The sequence below is a fragment of the Opisthorchis viverrini genome (genome assembly GCF_000715545.1).
Source record: "Opisthorchis viverrini unplaced genomic scaffold opera_v5_515, whole genome shotgun sequence".
Lineage (NCBI taxonomy): Eukaryota > Metazoa > Platyhelminthes > Trematoda > Opisthorchiida > Opisthorchiidae > Opisthorchis > Opisthorchis viverrini.
Genome location: NW_008752177.1, coordinates 26,355 through 44,580, shown reverse-complemented (window position 1 = coordinate 44,580; position 18,226 = coordinate 26,355). Strand labels below are relative to the sequence as shown.

The 18,226-nt window shown below is 45.2% G+C and overlaps 2 protein-coding genes across 2 annotated transcripts in view; one reads left to right on the top strand and one right to left on the bottom strand.

Annotated features, from left to right (window-relative positions):
- Window positions 1-12,844, bottom strand: part of T265_11520 (hypothetical protein) — a gene marked incomplete at both ends in the record, with an annotated part of 79,199 nt that extends 66,355 nt beyond the window's left edge. The window contains 3 exons of the mRNA XM_009178198.1: window positions 1,574-1,723; window positions 3,634-4,007; window positions 11,668-12,844. Of these exons, the coding sequence (XP_009176462.1) occupies window positions 1,574-1,723; window positions 3,634-4,007; window positions 11,668-12,844 (1,701 nt within the window). The remainder of the gene's footprint in view (window positions 1-1,573; window positions 1,724-3,633; window positions 4,008-11,667) is intronic.
- On the top strand, window positions 10,408-17,811 carry T265_11519 (hypothetical protein; the record flags this gene model as incomplete). The annotated part of the gene is made up of 5 exons (XM_009178197.1): window positions 10,408-10,495; window positions 12,223-12,501; window positions 15,910-16,075; window positions 17,357-17,526; window positions 17,603-17,811. The coding sequence occupies 5 exons, from the start codon at window positions 10,408-10,410 to the stop codon at window positions 17,809-17,811; spliced, it is 912 nt and encodes a 303-aa protein (XP_009176461.1).
- Between the last annotated feature and the right edge of the window lie 415 nt (window positions 17,812-18,226).

Below are 18,226 nucleotides of genomic sequence, written 5' to 3'. Positions count from 1 at the left end.
TATACAAGATGATTTTATCTCCTTTGGAGGGATCTTAAAATGGCTTAAATGAAAAGATGGGGCTTAGTTCCCTCGAATGGGTAGGTAGAATGTAAGGTAAACCTAGTGAGGAGACAAAGAACCACTTATCAAGATGGGAATGAGTGACGGTCGAACAGCACCTTTACTTCCACCCGCCCACTTGATGGCGCCAAGGATTTTACCTGAACGGGAAGTAAGTCCTCAATTTTGGAAGCACAAATGAAATGATTTGGTCAATCCCGATTTCCTGGCTGGGGGGAGGGTGAACAAGAATCATATTAACAAACTTCCCACGGACGGGAAAGAGACAGCTTTGGGACAAGGGAAAAGGCAGGGACAGTTTATTACGCCGTTCTTGGTGAGACACAAAGAACGAAGAACAAACCACCCAATGACGAAACAATATTTCCATGGGAAATCAGTGGGACAAAGGGGGATCATTCCGATAGGCATGTCTTACATTTTTCCGTATAGCCGCGGGAAACGGTGAATAAACTGGAAAACGTCATGTGAAGATTAAATCAATATTGGTGCGTAGGACCAGCAGGGATGTCAGCTGTTCACCCGGATGTGCATTATTGCCAAGTGAGAAGAAATTCAATTTCAACCGATGACTCGAATTCCAGTTCGAATCGATGGAATACGCACTGTTGTTGATTCTCTAACAGGGTGAAAAAGCTGTGCACTATTATTAGGTAAGCGGGATCACCAAGGAAAAAGGGGATATGGTCTCCAGTCGAAGTGGAGCTGCAGATCAGTCCGCGGGCGGCGCGGACGCTTCTCTGGTTTCTCCAGAGGAATTGCTTCTCTCAGAGGGTTATTGTGGATGGAAATATGTACTGTACATTCGAAATATCTTCAGGGGAACGACACTGGTCTGCTGGTAGAAAGAACAACATGTACGATGCGCCTAGCTAGACTGGTTTCTGGATAAGCAATGGAAACGGTATTCGCCAAAGGAATTTTGCCAATTCGGCTCCGATGTCAGGCTGTTGTTCGCAGTTGCGCCTACTTGGTGTGGCTGATCGATTGGCAACCCGCCGGGCAGCATAACCCAGCTGTGAGTTCCCGGGCCCCATTGTTTACGTAAATGTATTTTCCGACGATACTGAAGTGTGTATGAGCCGGTGCCACCACTGAGGAAGAAGGTAGCCGGTCTTCCCAGAGATAGCGAATTCTGTTTCCGTAGTAGCGAACTAGGTCGGGGACAACGCAGGATGCCGTTGTGCGTTTGCTACAATAGTAACCTCTTTTAATGGGGGGGGGTAGCTGAATATGGTTCATCGCAGCAGTTGAGATTCTTGGGGAATTTCAATAGCCAGTGCGACATGTCAATACAGGGTTCTTCACCGTAATCTTTCGAAGAGGGACGACGTCTGGAGGAATGATAAAAATTTCAGAATTCACGCCCGAAGGTTAGCGTATGAGTACGGAGGCTTCAAAGAAGAAAAACAACGATCCCAGTGCTCCTCCGTCTTAGCAAAGGGTACCGCAACCAAAAATATGCGGAAAAAAACAAAGGTCACGTAACGAAAAGGATAGCCTGACTTACTAGTTTATTTTCAGTCAGATCCAGGCGGTGTAGCTTTGCTTGCGTACATCCGGCTGTCAGAAACAGGTGGTATCGCTGAGCAGAGGTCATGGTGGCCACGAGACGACCGATAAAGTGGGCTGCAATCAAGGCGATCAGCACGGACGCGTTCTACATGAGATGGTGTGAGAAAAAGGGGATTGATTTGTAGTGCACCAACACTGGCAGTTTACTCATCAATTTCATTTCTAAAACTAGTCAAAGAGAACTGGAAAAAGTTTGGTACCGATTGAGAAGTCATCGTTTCAAAAGGGCTTGATAAACAATCGGTAGTTTTTTTTACTGGGCTACGTTTCGCTTTTGACTCCGCCTGATGAAGCTTTTGTGTCAAAAGCGAAACGTTGTCCAATAAAAAAAATCTACCGATTGTCTAGTCAAAGAGAGGTTATCAGCTGGAAGATCTCAAGAGCAAACGTGAACAGGGATGGTAGAGCCTTGTAAAGGCAGTGATCCTGGGACTCGAGGATGTACACATCGCGGTGGACTAATGAGGTGACAGTCATTGCGGGGAAGGAGGCAACGTGTGTGTATGTGTGTGTGTGCAGTGGGCAGACCCCTAAAATGCCACTAGGGAACAAGTTGGCCGATCGCCAAACGGACAATAAGGGTGGTCAAAGAACGGACAGCGGAAATGTCACGAAGGCGAATGTGTGCTGTCTTGGATAGAGTCCCATCAGACCTGATTACTAACAGCTAATCCGGTCGGGGAATAATATAACAGATTGCAGCTGACAGTTAGATAAGAAAATGGTTGACATTCAGTCGCTCATGCACACTCCTAGGTCACACCGGGAGGCGAGGGGAAGGGACCCTAGTGCCGTTAATGCTGGTTCTGTCCGCATGAACCGATGTTTTACGAGATGCGGTGAAATAAACAACTTGAGAGTCAGCGACAGTCCAAGATTTGGGTTCTTCCTTTTGCGGGAAACATACCGTACACAATGCGGAAATGATGGAACAGTGGATGGGAATCAGATATGAAGAGTAAGTATTAATGAAATAACTATTACTAACGTTTTAGTAAGGAAAGTTGGGTTTTTGTGGATCGTAATATCTGATTTAGTGAACAGGATGAAAGTACGCCTTCGAATTCGTGGGGACAAGGTGAGTGCGAGTTATAAAGGCATTTTATCCTCTCTAGTGTGGAATCAACAGCGTCTTTGTGCGCAAGACATTTGCTTAGTGGAGGACAGTCGATTCAGCTCAGACGAAGAGCAAATTCTATCCTCAGATTAGAGAAGTTGGATGGTTGATCAACGAATAACCCTACCGAAAACGTATGCTTATCGATGGACTGAGTGGGGAAAGTTGGATATTTCTGAAAAACAATCGAAAAAATCTAGCGTTTTTCAATACCAATGCAATGTACAAAAGTCTATGGTTCTGGAAATGACCGTTCCTCTAGAAGTGCACTCTAAGCACCGAGTCAGTTGGGCGGAACTGGACGTTTCCTGATACTGTCGATGAGGAAACATTTTTGGCGGTGAGGACAATCCCAAGTTAAACAGTTTGGAGATTCTACCGTGATAATGGTCTGACAAAGAATGAAATCACTGACCCAACCAGGGACACTATGACAAATCGTGGACAGGGCAGAAAAGATTGAAGTTTCTGTTCGTCCAACGTATTCTAAACGTTTAAATACTAAAAGGTGAAATGAAGAAGTAGGGGGTGGGGGGGCAATGACGTGTAAAGAATGAAGATAAGCCGAGAAGTCATTTCCTTACTGTAAGATTCATCATTCTCACGGCATAAGAGACCACATTTCGAGTTATCTTTTGGCCAAATTCTCTCAAATGAGGGAACGACCAAGAGTTGACCTAATAGTCGCGAAGACATTCAAACTGGCCCAGTACTCCTTCAACCGTAAGTGGCAACTAGATTGGGAAAACACTTTTAAAATGGCACCGAACACTACAAGCAACTTCAGATGCATCGTTGGAGTCGTACATCTTAGAATACGCAACGGCTGTGGAAGTGGTGAGAGGAAAAAGATGACGTGCACCGAAGAAGTAACTAACCGTCCGAAACAGAATGCCATTTAGTTCGTCCCACCAGCGGGTTCCCGTGACGAGATAAGCTGCCCGAGTCCATAAAGAACAAGGTTGACTGATGTTTGTAGATGACGACAGACCCGAGTCATGACCAATCAGAAGGACACCAAAAACGCTGGTGAGGACAAAGTGCCCGATAGACAAGAGGACCGTCAGTGCGTAACGCCAGTATCTGGACCACAAACCATCGCGATCGAACAGACCTTGTAGGGCAACGATGATCCATATTATAACCCACAAGTTGTCATTAGGATCTGCTATAGCATAATGTTGCAGAAGCCAGTTTGGGAAATGCAAGGTCCTGGGAGTCGAAACAGGACCGAAAACGATGCTGGAGATATCTGAAAGGGGGATGGAGGAAGGTAACTTGGCCCGATGGACGGATGAGTAGTTGGTGCTATGAGAACCGCGACGAAACTTGCAGGATCTACACGAGCAGATGTGAATTTTCAGACGGATGGACTACTCACAAATATTTAACCAGTGTATCGATGACGCTCACAGAGTATTTCAGTTGACCCCAGTTTAACAGCTACAAGTCATGCATTAAGGACAAGCTCGTTCCAACTCATACAGTTTCGGTCACAGAAAAGTGGGAGTGCGGAAGAGATACAGCCGAGCATCAAAGGTGGCAGCACAAACGTTTAGTGATTTTAAGTAATTCCAACTATCTGAGGAAACGAGAAACTGGGCAGCTACACAGTGAAGACGATGACTTTGATGCGGAGGCATGACTGACTTCGCGATTGGGTCAAGACTTCCAGTGTCCTTGATCATTAATGAGTCGAGTTTCAGGGTTTCCGTCTGGCAAACTTGCGGTTATCAACCCGACTTACAGGGTATTCGATAAATAATCTACCTCTAAATGTGCTAAGCTTTAGTCAAACAACTCTCGGCCTCACTACTCGTAAATGGTCGGTATGCTTATCCTGACTAGTCATCAATTCTGACGAAGGATCCGGCCCATTCGAGGCGAAACGCTCGAAGTTGGACAGATTACCAACGCTCGTTGAACAGAAGATCAAAGACCTAAGCTCCCGACTAAGAACATCTAGTCAATATCCAAACGCGAACCATCAAGATGGCTGAGGAACGATGTAATCACTTATGGGTGGTTCGACGGCCTAATCAGAAAATCAACAAATATGAACTGATAAGACGAACCTACCAGTTACACAAGTGTGGTTGGCAGCCGTGTAACCCTCAGATCAACAGGACACAATGAGAATTGAGGGATAAGGCGACCGATCTCTCAACATACATACCATTGACCCTAAAATGAGCGAAAGCCATCACCGCTTCTGCGTTGTTCGAGGATTCACAAGGCATCCACAACGTCATCCTCAGAGACAGTAAAACCAGTGCTGGCACCCCGAGGCTTCAGTGCCGTACAACCATAGGGTCTACTTAATTATCTGTAAAGCCCTGAAGTGAGAAAGTGAGAATGCAGATGGGATGGGAATCACAAGGCAAGAGAAACTGATTGATTTATTCATCGATCTAGGTGCATACCGACGTATGAAAAAATATGAAGACATGTACTTGACGTAACACATTACTCATAAGGTGGCTGGAAACTTGTCGACCAGTTTGTAAATGAATGTATTTCGCGAATTCATTTCGTAATTCATTCACCTACCTGGAGGCAACACAGAACTAACACAACGGAGAGTAGAACACTTATTCGGAAATTTGGTTACGAAGAGCGACGAACAACCACTGCGGCAAGGAGCCAGATGGCACCAGAAAGATAAAAAACACAAACTCTATGAAAACGACTCTGTTTTACACGAATCCCAAGGTTCGCTGCATCCCGAGCACTTTGAACAAGAAATGAGGATGACTAGACAGGTGCGGCGACTGATGGGTACAGAAAGATAGACGCTTCCGTGAGTTGCATGCATTTGAAGCGCTAGAAATAGTTATATCACAAATTCACATCATTGGCACTCTGTGGTAAAAAAGTGCATTTCCCCAAAAACGTTTTTGATGGCCAAACAGAGCCGTAGTTGAGGATAATTCTTTCCAAACTTAGAGTACTGGGACCAGTTGAGACGGCGACCTTACAAAATTTCACGTCAGAAGGCACAAATTCTAAGGAATTCCGTGAGTGACTTCCATGGGCGTTCTTCGTAAAAGAATCATTTTTGACAGATTTACCTGAAACTACGGATGAGTAGACTGATGTGGGCAGTTAGTATAAAACACTCTTCAGAGGGATTCGTTATTAGTGTTTCACATTATCGATAATCTGGAATGCAGATGTTCTGATTGCTAGAAAAATGACGATGGTGGCAAAAACATGACCGGGAAAAATGCGACAACCCATAGGGTGCATACCTAAACCAGACAGCGACAACAATATGTTTACATCATCAACACCGACCAAGGAATTCATTCCCGCTCACAGCGATGAGATGACTCATCCGATGTGAGACGGGCATTGCTATTGGTAACGCACACTAGACCTATGGAGTTGTCCAATCGGATGAAAATCCCAGACAACGCCAGTGACAAAGCAACATCCGATAAGGCGCATGTCTTTGTCAACAACAGACTGGTATCTAGCTCCGCGAAACGGCACTGGTGATGCTAACGCAGAAGGTGAGACCACAAGCCCAGGTACATAGTTGTTTTCTCATTATTACAGTAATATCAAGGTGAGAAAGGGGATATCATCCCTAGAAACAAGCACTATATGATGGTCTAGATTCGAGCAAATCTAGAAAACACAACTCAGTAGTTGCATTATCAGTTTTGCCTCCTGGGGGCAGGGGTTTCGTCAAGAGGAAAAATAACATGTACGGCAGCGAAATACTGTCACTTGCATGCCACTTTGGTTTTAACGGGAGACAGAAATGAATCGCATTTGGAGAACATCACAAACGAGAGAGTTAGCTGGGATTTAGTTTGGCGTCCCGTGAAAACCGAATTGGTAGGCAACAGAGTGTAGTTCGCTAATTTCGTGCGATTTGGGTTAAAGTGAAACATGAAGTTGAGGTTGAGTTCGAACCACGGACATTCCGGTCACTAAATTCGCGCTCTAACCACTTGGGCCGTCTCGCCCCCCGACCGCAACTAAGCTGATGAACAACTCGCATTCAGAAACATGCATTCACAGGTATTGAACTTGTTGCTCCTCGATAATGGTTTACTTCATTGTATCAGTAACAACACAATCCTAATTAGCTGCACACACACAATAACATCTAACTAACAATCAACAAACGCACCCGAGCGAGCAGTATTCCGATATACTGCCGACAGCTAGGTTAGTCCGAGATGATCCCAGAAAAACAGGATTAGAATCGGGCTAAAACCACTTATCTACAAACCAATTTCGTGTCAACTAAGACTCGACACATTTACGATATTCAGCTGAATATGCTGCACCGTTGGCGCGATATTCGGGAAATCACAGCATATTTTCTTGGCAGAACACACTACTCATGAGGTCGTCATGGGAAATATCGGGAGTTTCTAGCGACCTTATAAGTAGTGTTCACCCATCATCAGAGTCAGTTTTCGCTTCAGTAATATGAGGCGGAGGTGCCAGTGGAATCGATGCTTTTACTGTGCCCACCAGATGGAGTCTAAGCGAAGGGAACAGATAACCCAAAGCGACCTGTGTCAATATGATAAGTAGGTATATGTCCATATAGACACCGACTGTATTGAATTCGTCGAGGTTAGTCAGGAACAATGACTCCAGATATTCCTTCAGAACTGTTATTCATATTTTCGCTAAAATATAGTGGTCAGGTTTAACACATGTGTCGATCGATGAAATCCACCTATTTCCCACAAGGTACGCACATCATCGTCGTTATCATCATCGACAACATGAGATCAGTGTTCAATACCGATGCTTCACTGCCGTACGAAAATGAGCCTTAAGTAGTAAGTTTTGGCGAAATTTTACTTTACTTATGAAACGGAATGATGGCATCTAACTGGTACACAGAGCAAGTAGTTTCCCGGTACCCTCAAAATTGCCCTCATGATAAGTGAACCTACAAAGTCAACATAAGAAAGACCAAAAACAGCTTTCTTCTTCAGTGATAACCCCTTACAATCCCTTCAAAGATGTATCAGTCGCCAGGAGGGTCCAGTCACCAATTTCGCTGTGGAGAGGGGAATATCACTTTGCGAACAAACAGGGCTTTTCCAAGTGTTCCATTAGGATAAGACCAGCATGGACGTAACAAACTGAACGGTAGTTGTGTGCAATGTTTGGTGCGTTGGCCGACGTGATTGCATCAGACTAGAGCGCCCAGCAACTTACTGTCAGCGGAATGGACGGCCGCACACTGTCGGAACTGTGCGGCAAAATGACCTCCCCGGTGATTACCTCAGAAAATACAGCCACACAGAGCTCGATGTACGCGCAACACAGACACAAATACGCCACACGGGGTAGATGACCTGTCGAGTCACGTTAAAGAAATTCGACGGGGACAAGAAAATGAGTCACACATCGGTCGGTATGCCATTTTTCGTAAGCTGTGTGGATGTCGGCAACACCTACTAATGGTATATGAACGTGTAGTTGAACAAGAACACAATATAACCAAATGTGTAAACGGAAAGCCCACAGGCTGGCTTAGCAGCGGTGGAACCGAGATCGATAGAGGCTGCGAAACAAAGCCAACTGAGCACGAGATAGACGAAGTAGTAGGATGGAAGAGAGTTAACATACTCTAGAAACACAAGAAGCAATTACCCGGATACACAGTCACATTATCATACTAGGACTATCTCGATGGCGACATCCAACCAACCTAGTTTGAAGAATATCGGGCCATTTTCAACCATAATAATAATGATAATCGTTCGCCTTTGACACCCTTTCGGTGCCTAGCTGTCATGCCACCCGAAAGAAGCACGAGGGCTGCGATACCGCCAGGTTAATCAAGCCTACACGGGGGAAGTCGAGAGGCAAAGGTTGGTTCGAACCATGGACCTTCCGGACAGTAAATTCGTTGAGCCATCTCGCCCTTTTCAAACCACCTTCCAATTGGCAAACAAACAGTGCAGTTTTAACCATCCCAACAGTGACCCAGTAACACGATCGAGCTGATCCGCGTTGAACGGATATGAGCTATCAATCCTAACAAACCACCGTTGTCCTCAAGGCCTATCGTTGACTCCTCATTTCATTGGTCCTCAGAAGTGAAGCGGAGCAAAGCAAAGCTTGACAGAAAGCCCCTATTGTACTCACATTACTTACGCAAACCAACTGTGTACTGAAACGTGAGCAAGAGTCTATCCATGTGGAACGAAAAGCCGAAAGATGGTTAACCTGACAAAACTACTGACTTTGAGAAAATGTATAGCTGATTTTGTTTTTGCCGCATTTCCGCCATCACCGTGTTCTTGATCTATTTATATCCAGACAACGAGAAATGTAGTATTTTGAAAACGTCAGACTAGCCAAATTGATCGATTTCTGCTTTACAAGTATATATGGGATATGTTTCACATGTTTCAGCCACGTCAAATTCCAAACGTGAATTAGATCGGCTGGATCGAAGGTCAGCTATACACATTTTCGCCGACATCCATTTACACAAATCTTTTGACTGCTACAACAAAATGAAAGCTAAGATCACTGAGTTGTTGTTTAGAAATGGTTATCAAACGACCGTTGGCTCTGATGAAGTGGAAACGGATTGTGCTGTTTCCACATACTCACCCATTATCACAAGTCTCCACGCATCCCTCAGCTGCATAATTGTTCAGCTGTAACATCCTTTCGGTGCCTAGCTGCCATGTCACCCGAAGGTTGCACGAGGGCTGGGATACTGCCAGGTTGCCCAAGCCTAGACAGGGGACGTCGAAAGGCGGAGGTCGGGTTCGAACCACGGACCTTCCGATCATTAAGTTCGCGCTCTAACCACTTGGGCCATCTCGCCCCCTGAAATGTCAGGAACCCTCAAAGTTTACCTTCCGCATGTCTTGCGAAAAAATAGATTTAGAGTGCCAATGTTTAAATTAATGAGAACCTCAGAAAAAGCAGCCATCAAATGACAGGGACCGATAAGGTAGAAACGCATTTTACGGGTCCCATCTGCATAAGAACGAACACCATTTCGTATGACACCAACGGTAAAAGCTCCTAAGTAAAAAGATCATCGTAAACTGAAACACGGTGGAGTTTCCCGGCATTGTTCTCGTAGAACCACGCAGCAGACGACCGGTATCTTAACAATCCGACCATTTGGTTTTACGGATGAACCGCATCGCGCGATAGCATCTTTGATTTACGTAACAAAATCATTCCAATCAAAATGAGCCACGCATTTCGAGGCCACCAGACTAATAGTAAGATGGTTCTCGATGTGTAAAGAATGTGTACCGAAAAAGGAGTCATGCAAGTAGAGTTAAAACGACTCCCCGAGTCGCGTAAGCATTACAATGAGCTATAAACCTGTGTGAAAAGAACGTAATCGTTAACAATCTGATTCCGGTTGTTTGATCGTGCAACGGTGACTTCAATCGTCGAAAATATCTAGCGCCATCAACTGCGGTTGCTATGCCGCATGCTACGCATGCCGAATCATCATCCAACGAGACGGTCGTTATTCAACGTAACCCTTCCAAAATGCCAAAAACAACGGAGTGAACAGCGTGTGAATTGGCATAAGGGTCTGAAAGAGATTGCGAAAAGTTTGGGTGATGTTGGAATGGAGCACCTTCATGTGTCTGAGTAGAGACGTCACAAAGCACGGTGCCCAACCAATGCCTCAGGGGTTTATGGCGTCAGCTTCTGTCCAAATCTTCCGATTGGTTGTGCGGAGGTGTAGAAACCTCGGAATGATTGCAGTATGTTAGTACCAGATAGCTTCCTTTTTCATTCTTCTTTTTCCATATTGAGGCTTTGAAGGTGATTTTAGAGTGTTTATAGGGACTAAAAACACAGTTGTTGACCTCCTTTGTGCGCAACGGAGAAACGTGTACGATAGTTTTTTTAAGCTAAGTGAATGCATAACATTAATTGAGGCTATGGCTACAGGTGGACGATTACACAGACGTTTTGAACCTTGAACAACGAGTACTAAATCGTTAAGCTGGGTTTTCACAGGCGAAAATAATAAACAAGAGGTGAGTTGTTCCGGACTAATGATTCACACGGCCACACATTATCGCCTGACAGACGTTATTACTGATAGTTTTACGTCTTAGTTACCAGTGATCAAAGTGCATATTGGAGTGTGGAAGCCCGGGTAGTTCATCGACAATGCCTCGGAAATGATACGAAAATCGCAAGCAAATCGATCGAGAGCTGGGGAGGATTCTGCCGGAAACCGCCATTCAAAATACCATTTGGATACTCATTTAAAGTAAGCCTATTGTGCCAGCTCCGAAATGAACCCGAAAGAGACGGAGAAGGTTCAGTGGTATGAATCATTTCTCCTTAAAAAAGCCATCCTCGCGGGGTGAGACAGGACTGTTTCATCTAATAAATCTACTGTGTGACTTCCGGTATTTTAACCTTGCATAACTGCTGAGTGAAGTACAGAGGGTTTGAGGCAAATTATCAGGAACATATGGGCGAAGAACTGATTTTTTTAGAGCAGAATATTTGTGCCAGGAAAGGAACAGTTCAAGGTGATTCGGACGAGTGATGTAAATGCGAATTCCACATATCCCATACTTGGCCAACTCTGTAATAAATTAGATGGAAGGTATCGAGCAAAAACGAAAAGCACCAACAACGCACATTTTGGTTTGGTGTGGCAAGTTAGATAGGGATTGCAATCAGCGGTTTTTTGGTGGCTATGCAGCGGGCGACATATTAAGATATAATGGAGCCAGTTTGGTTCTGGCAAACGATTTAAGGCATCTGGTATTCCGAAAAATAATAGGTGCTCACTTTAGACATTTTCATTTCGTGGAATAAAGTCTCTTACACAGTTTCTACACCTCCGTCTGTGTCTAATCGAGAGAAGTATATTATAGAGGACGTTTGATTAAACTTATAAGAAACCAACAGCTTACTTGTTTTGAACGCGTCACTACAATTGTCCAAAGAAAAGACAGCAGGTATTCCAGGACGATGTGAGGTAGGAAGCACTTGCATCAGCCGAAAAAGTTGCAGCCACGGGAGCATCGCAACACCCAATAACATGCAAGCAAGATAAGCGAAAACATGTGCACAGCGTAACCGGCGACGAAACAGTTGAACGATCAACAGATTGGCGACATTTCTGTCCCCTGCTCTAGGAGTGTCCTTTTGTCCCGCATCTTGGTCGTCCGTCGATCGAGTTGCGATCCAATCCCAGTTAGCACTTAACAGCCCGGTAAGTGAAAGCACAGACGAGCATAATAAAAGAACCAGACGTCCCCAATCGGAATGGGATAGGTGCAGATGTAGAAAACCTCCAGTAGAATGCGATCGAAGAGGACTGTCTGTTGTATTGTAGGTGGCATTGGTTACAACAAAAATGCTCTGAGCAATGGAAATAAGTAACTGCAGCAGGAGGAATGTTGAAATCTCGGACCTGCGGTACACAAGAACAAATCCGTATTTGTAGTATTTATTCTGATCGCTAGTTAGGCGATGCCCCTCAGCACGCGGAACACGAGCGCAGCCCGCAATGGGGATACCACATAGTACTGGTGGTGAACACTCAGTTGGAGAGTCCTCGTCTTTCCTGGTGGTAGACCGTACTCCAGAAAACCGCTTGAGCGGGTTGAAGTTAGCCGCTAGACACAAGGAAGTTCGAATACCATTACAATTGCCATTACCGTGTGCGGCTTTTGTTGGAAGACGTCCCAGTGTATACGGTACGGGCGATGGGACAGTTGTGCTCTTGTTGGTTAGGACGACCGGTGTGTTGCAGAAACTAGAGCGTGTTGTTCGTCCTGCCTGACTGGGTGTGGGCCAACAAGAACTAAACCACAGTCCACGGGAATAACGACTATCGGCAACAGAATTAGACTCAACAGCAACGTCTGAGGAGTCCTGTATTGGGGCTAGCAGATGAGCACCGGCCACATCATAGAGTTCCACCTCCGGCCCACGACGACTCGACATATTAAGTCCAGGTGGGATCTGAATACGAGGTTCTAATGAAGTACCATATTGGTGGGGAGTTTGCTTCCGGCCCACCAACCAGTTCTGATATCCTGGATCGGACGAATCCTGTGGAGAACAATGTGACTTAGTTGCCATCAAATAAGGTCACAAAGAAGACGTGCATCTCGGAGGGGGCGAATACACGACAGGCCGTGACGTTATCTGAAAGTGCAAACAAAGGAAAATGGTAAACACGGATTAATGCTCATCAACCTACTACAAAGTGGTCCCCAGTAAAGAAAACCCGTTGATTAGTAGTATCTCCCAGGGAGAGGTATCCATTTGGGAAGGGGTCGACCAAATGACCTTCGAGCCAAATGGCTGACTTTGATGGGTGAGTTAGATCTCCTAGAGTTTCCTTTCTTGGTCTAAGTTCTCTTGAGAATATAGTTCTTTCATAATAAACCTTAAGTGCTGGATGCTACCGGGGGCCTAAACACTTAGTTTCATCCGTGAAATTCCATTGTCTGAGGTCAACACTCTGGACTTATTCTGTGGACTTGGAATAAGTTTGCGGCTCCTTGTCGTTCTTTATTTCATCCACCATAGGGTTGCCTGACTGTTGGTCCCTGGGTTTCTCCATCACATAGAGGACATTGTCCACGGAATGCTCCTAAACCCAGATTCCGTTACACAACAAGGTGGCGCATTGGTCAGCCAATATAGGCTCCAAACTGAGTAAACTCACTCTGAATTCTGGTCAGCCGCACAGTGATCTGAATCGGAGTGCGGCATGCACACACGTCCGCGGATGTGCAAGCGTGCAGATAAACCTACTGACTTCAACCATGTACTAATCGTCTCACGTATCTGATGCATTCTATTACATACTGTACATGACAAAGCAGGGTTTGTGTTGGTGACAAACAGAAATTGGACAGATTTTATGGTGCGTAACTATCTCCTCCAGTCAGTTGGCACAACTATCAAAAAACACTCCCTCTAACTGGCCGCTGGTTTTTTCGTTGGACTGAGCAATTTGGTCAAGGTGATATTATCAGTGTGGAATTTCGCGATCGTTGCGCGCACATGGATTGATATGTGGTTTACTTGACCAAGTCTACCTTGGCCTGGCATTGGCTGTTTGGATAAACTGAGAGTTCAATGTATCAGCTTGGATCACTGAAACAGTTCCATCAGCTTCTCTTAAATACCTGTTTTTTTTCACACGCACCCTGACTATTGTGCTTGTTACAAACTCGAATGACCGTGTTTTGTAAGTAACTACGGTAGAATCGATGAACTGGACCATCCCAACTCAATACTAATTACTAAATAAATGTTTGTAGCATCGCGACAGTTCTCACGGCGACTCTAAACTGTGAATCCTCGGATATGGAAACGTTGGAGACTATCTTAAACTACTTGAAAGAAACCGCAGGACGCAGGAAGCCACCTAATGGTAAGACTGCGCTTTTTCCTAAGTTGTGCTGAGAAATATGTTCACATCTCTTTAAAGAACATTATGCTATATAATTCTGTGTTAACATGCTGAAACTACAGTTTTTAACACACTCGAAGATGCCAACTCCCATCCATTGGTACATGTATCGAACCGCAGACAAAACACCACACGCGAATTTGACGAGTTACTGCCTGCATTAACCATCCATTCCTTGAACGACAACACCTACTCAGTGATACTACATTTCAGTCAACATGAGTTCACAATCTGAGGTATCAAAACATCCCTGCTGCCACATCTGAAAGAGCTAAAAGGCATGAAGAAAACACGATATTTTCGGGTTCGATCTAAATAAAATTGGACATCAAGAGGAGAAACGAGCACTTATCTGCCAGACGCAACAACCAACATCTCTAGAGATGTGCTTCTTGCCACAAACTCTTCCACTAAACGAATTTGGATGACCTTGTTCATCAAATCAGAGTTTCGAGTGAAATCCTGTTACAAACTCAGGAATGAAGAATTTGATGTTCATTACAAGTTCAAAAAGCTTAATCCTTTACAAAGTTCACTTTCTTTAAACTCAACTGAAATACTGCAGCTCCGTTTAAATGGATAGCAAACGTCAGTCCTCTAATATTTTAGTAGGATTACGCTGCAAAACTTGAGAAGACATCATTATTAAAAACGGCGACACTCGTATATTGGTTTTTGACAATGATGTGATAAGGTTGGACTAAAATGATTGATTTGTTTGTTGGTCAGATGATCTATTCGTCGAGCCTGCGAACGTTTTGCCACCAACCCAAGAGACCGGCTGCGAGTGAGACCCGGTGATAAGGCACCGTGTACGAAACCACCTGATAAAACTTGCCCACCACATTCTTCAATGGTTTCCTTCGAAATGAACCGGCAATACTGCATTTGGGAGGGCATTTTATGGACTGACCACTATGGGCGACAAAGTGGAATCTTTCTCCTCAGCTTTTGCCAACCTATCACAAACTTTTTTGTAGAAACCGTACCTCTTCAACTAAGCTTCCGGCATCTATTTATAAAGACTCCACGACGACGCCAGTGGTTCAGGTTAGAGAGATTGGAGCGCCGAAGACGACATTTATGTGAACAGTCCACGCACAAAATATGCACCTCTCTTGTGAGTGTCATGGAATAAGCACTTCTCTCCCTTGGACTGAGTAAAAGGAATAGGTGGGCCATACTCCGGGATGAGACGGATATAGATGAAGAGCAGCAATCGGGGAACCTCAGGAGACATGAAGTCAAATGTGGTGGCTGATGGAACACTGATTCGTATCAGTGACTATCATTATACCAGAGGATATTACACAACCAGGCGTTTTCCATAGAAAGCCTCACGAGAAAAGTATCTCTTGATGTGGGGCGAGATAGCTCAGTGGTAAGAGCACTAATTTACTGACCGGAAGGTCCGTGGTTCGAAACCGACCTCTGGCCTCACGACTTTCACTGTTTAAGCTTGGGCGACCTGGCAGTATCTCATCCCTCGTGCTTCCTTATGGTGGCATGGCAGTTAGGCACTGAAAGGGTGTTACAGCTAAACGTTGCTGCTTACATGCAGGATCGATAGTCACTGGGAGGACCAGACGAGTTTTAAACTGCTTTTGGCCCTGTGTCATCAGAAACTACTGCCGGCGGCATATTCACATCTCGAGTAGTGTGAGGCCAGTTATTCGTGAAAGCAAATGGTGATGATACAGTCATCATTCTAATTTTTCAGCGGTAAAAACCGCATACAAATTGCACAGTGGTTATATCGGTGCTACTCGCATTCGAGGATGGGTACCGCGTGATCCCCACTGCGCCTGGTTGGAGACATTGCAAGATATGGCTGCCAACCGATGTCAGTGGTGTTCTTGTTGTCAGTTTCTATCCAGATTGTCTGAGTGAATGTCTGGAGGTGTAGGCACCTCGGAATGATTGTGGTAAGCTAGCACTAAGTCCCTTCCCCATCCACCTTTATTCTTTTCTTTACAATAAGGCTTCCAAATAAATCATGGTTGTACGGCAGTGAAACATCGGTGTTGAGCACTGATGTCATGCTGTCGATGATAATGATGATAGCAGTGGTTATAGCTGCCACAGTTTTGTTCGCTGACGATCTGGGGAGATAGAGGTGGATGACCACACACTGGAGGTATTGGTCGGTATAATTACCGCGAGAATTAAAGAGCGGCCTTACATAGAGAAGCTTAGATGGGGAAGCTATACACAGAAGTCCACAGCTTGGGTGCATGCGCTCAATTCAGTGCGAGTGGAACATGCCTGTCAATGCACCTAAATTAGGGGTGCCGAGTCAATTCGACACGCCTTGAGCTTGTCTAAATGACACTCGTGAATAAAATTATCGGAAGCCTTCTTGAAATAAAAATAATCCACATCTAGCTGACTTTCGGTATCCACAGCACACGTTCATTTCCTACAGGAACAGATAGTTGGTGGTGCGTGACCGGATTTTCGGACATCCATGGTGTCTGTGTATCCGGACACCAAGTCTCAATGTGTTGTTCTGTATTGAACTTTATGTCCTTCACGTCACCGTACCAACAACCGACGTTAGCTCAATAGGGTTACATTTACCTAAACCTAAACATTTGCCAACCTTAGGGTGTCAGCCTGTCGTGGTGTACGAGCACCCGTGCTGCAATGATCCTCCGGACTATACCGAGCGGAACTCAGTTTCATAAAGTTCAAACATACGTAGACTGATGAAGAACAGTGATTCCCCGTACTGAGAGTATTCGTATTACAAGGCAGTGGGGGCAAGATGGCTAGAGCGGAAGGTCCGTGTTTTGAACCTGATCTCTGCATCTCGACTTCCCACGTCTGAGCTTGGGCAACCTGGCCCTCGTGGTTCCTGCATCTAGGCCTCGCAAGAGTGTGACAGCTGGACGATTCCAGGGCAGTCTAGAGGTAAAGTTGTACTGTCCCCTTCGACAGGCGTTTCGCCCAGGTGACCAGAATGTCACGGAAGTAGCGATGCTGCCTTCCCATGAGGAAGAACGGATTAGAAAATGACGGCCCTAAAAATCGCAAACTCCGATCACGCAGCGATTGACCGTCCCCGTCCCCTCTAAACAGGCGTCTTTGCATTGTGTGGTTGTTTGACTCAGTTAACACCAATGCAGGGTGATGCGATGAATAGTGTTTATTTGTTGCATTGACAGGCCCCGACAGACTGCAGTTCTGAGATTGAAAAGGAAGGGCTTAACAAGATCTCTTACGACTGCAAGAAGGACGGATATAGTAATCCTAGCAGGTGATATTAATGTCCAAGTTAAATGGTCAAGTAATGCAAAAACACAGTTAGGTGGTAGATTTGGAGTCGATACTCAGCGTACGGATAAGGGAGGGGGCGACTGCATCAGTTGCGCTTGCCATTACAAACCTCCAACACAAACGCTCATATTAAGTTACTTGGAAGCCATCAACTGCAAGACAGTCATGGACTCCATTGGATCATGAGGCTATCAGTTACCGAAGGAGAGTCTCAAGTACAGATTGTCGGTCTTCCAGGGTACGCAACTTAACTCTGATCATGCCATTGTACCTCGCTTACTGTCAGTATTTCGCGTGCCAAAGTAGAACAGTTCTGTACCTCAACTTCGACAAATTTCAGTAGATCAAGAGTACCGAGCTGACCTGACCTGACCTGACCAGAAAGCTACTGGAAATTCACAGTAATGCGGATGACGAAGTTTGTCTGGAGACTGAAGGGAACGCGAGTTAAAGAAACTATCCTCTCAGCTTTCAGAACTGTCTGTCCAAGGCATCTGACTCGACCAAATGAATATTGGGCATAGTCGAGACCAGCAGAACTTATTGCGGCCAGGAACTAACGATTGCGATCGCGCACGCAGACCTCTCAAAAACCGGAAAATCAGGAACCTGAAGAATGACAGAACGTTGGTGGACTGAGAAGACTCAAGAGATGGACAAGGCTTTCACTGCACGAAACAGCCGAGCCTTATTTTAGCTGATTTGATCAATCGGTCAGAATACACATGCCAGTGAAGCAATGTGCGAAGAAAGACTTG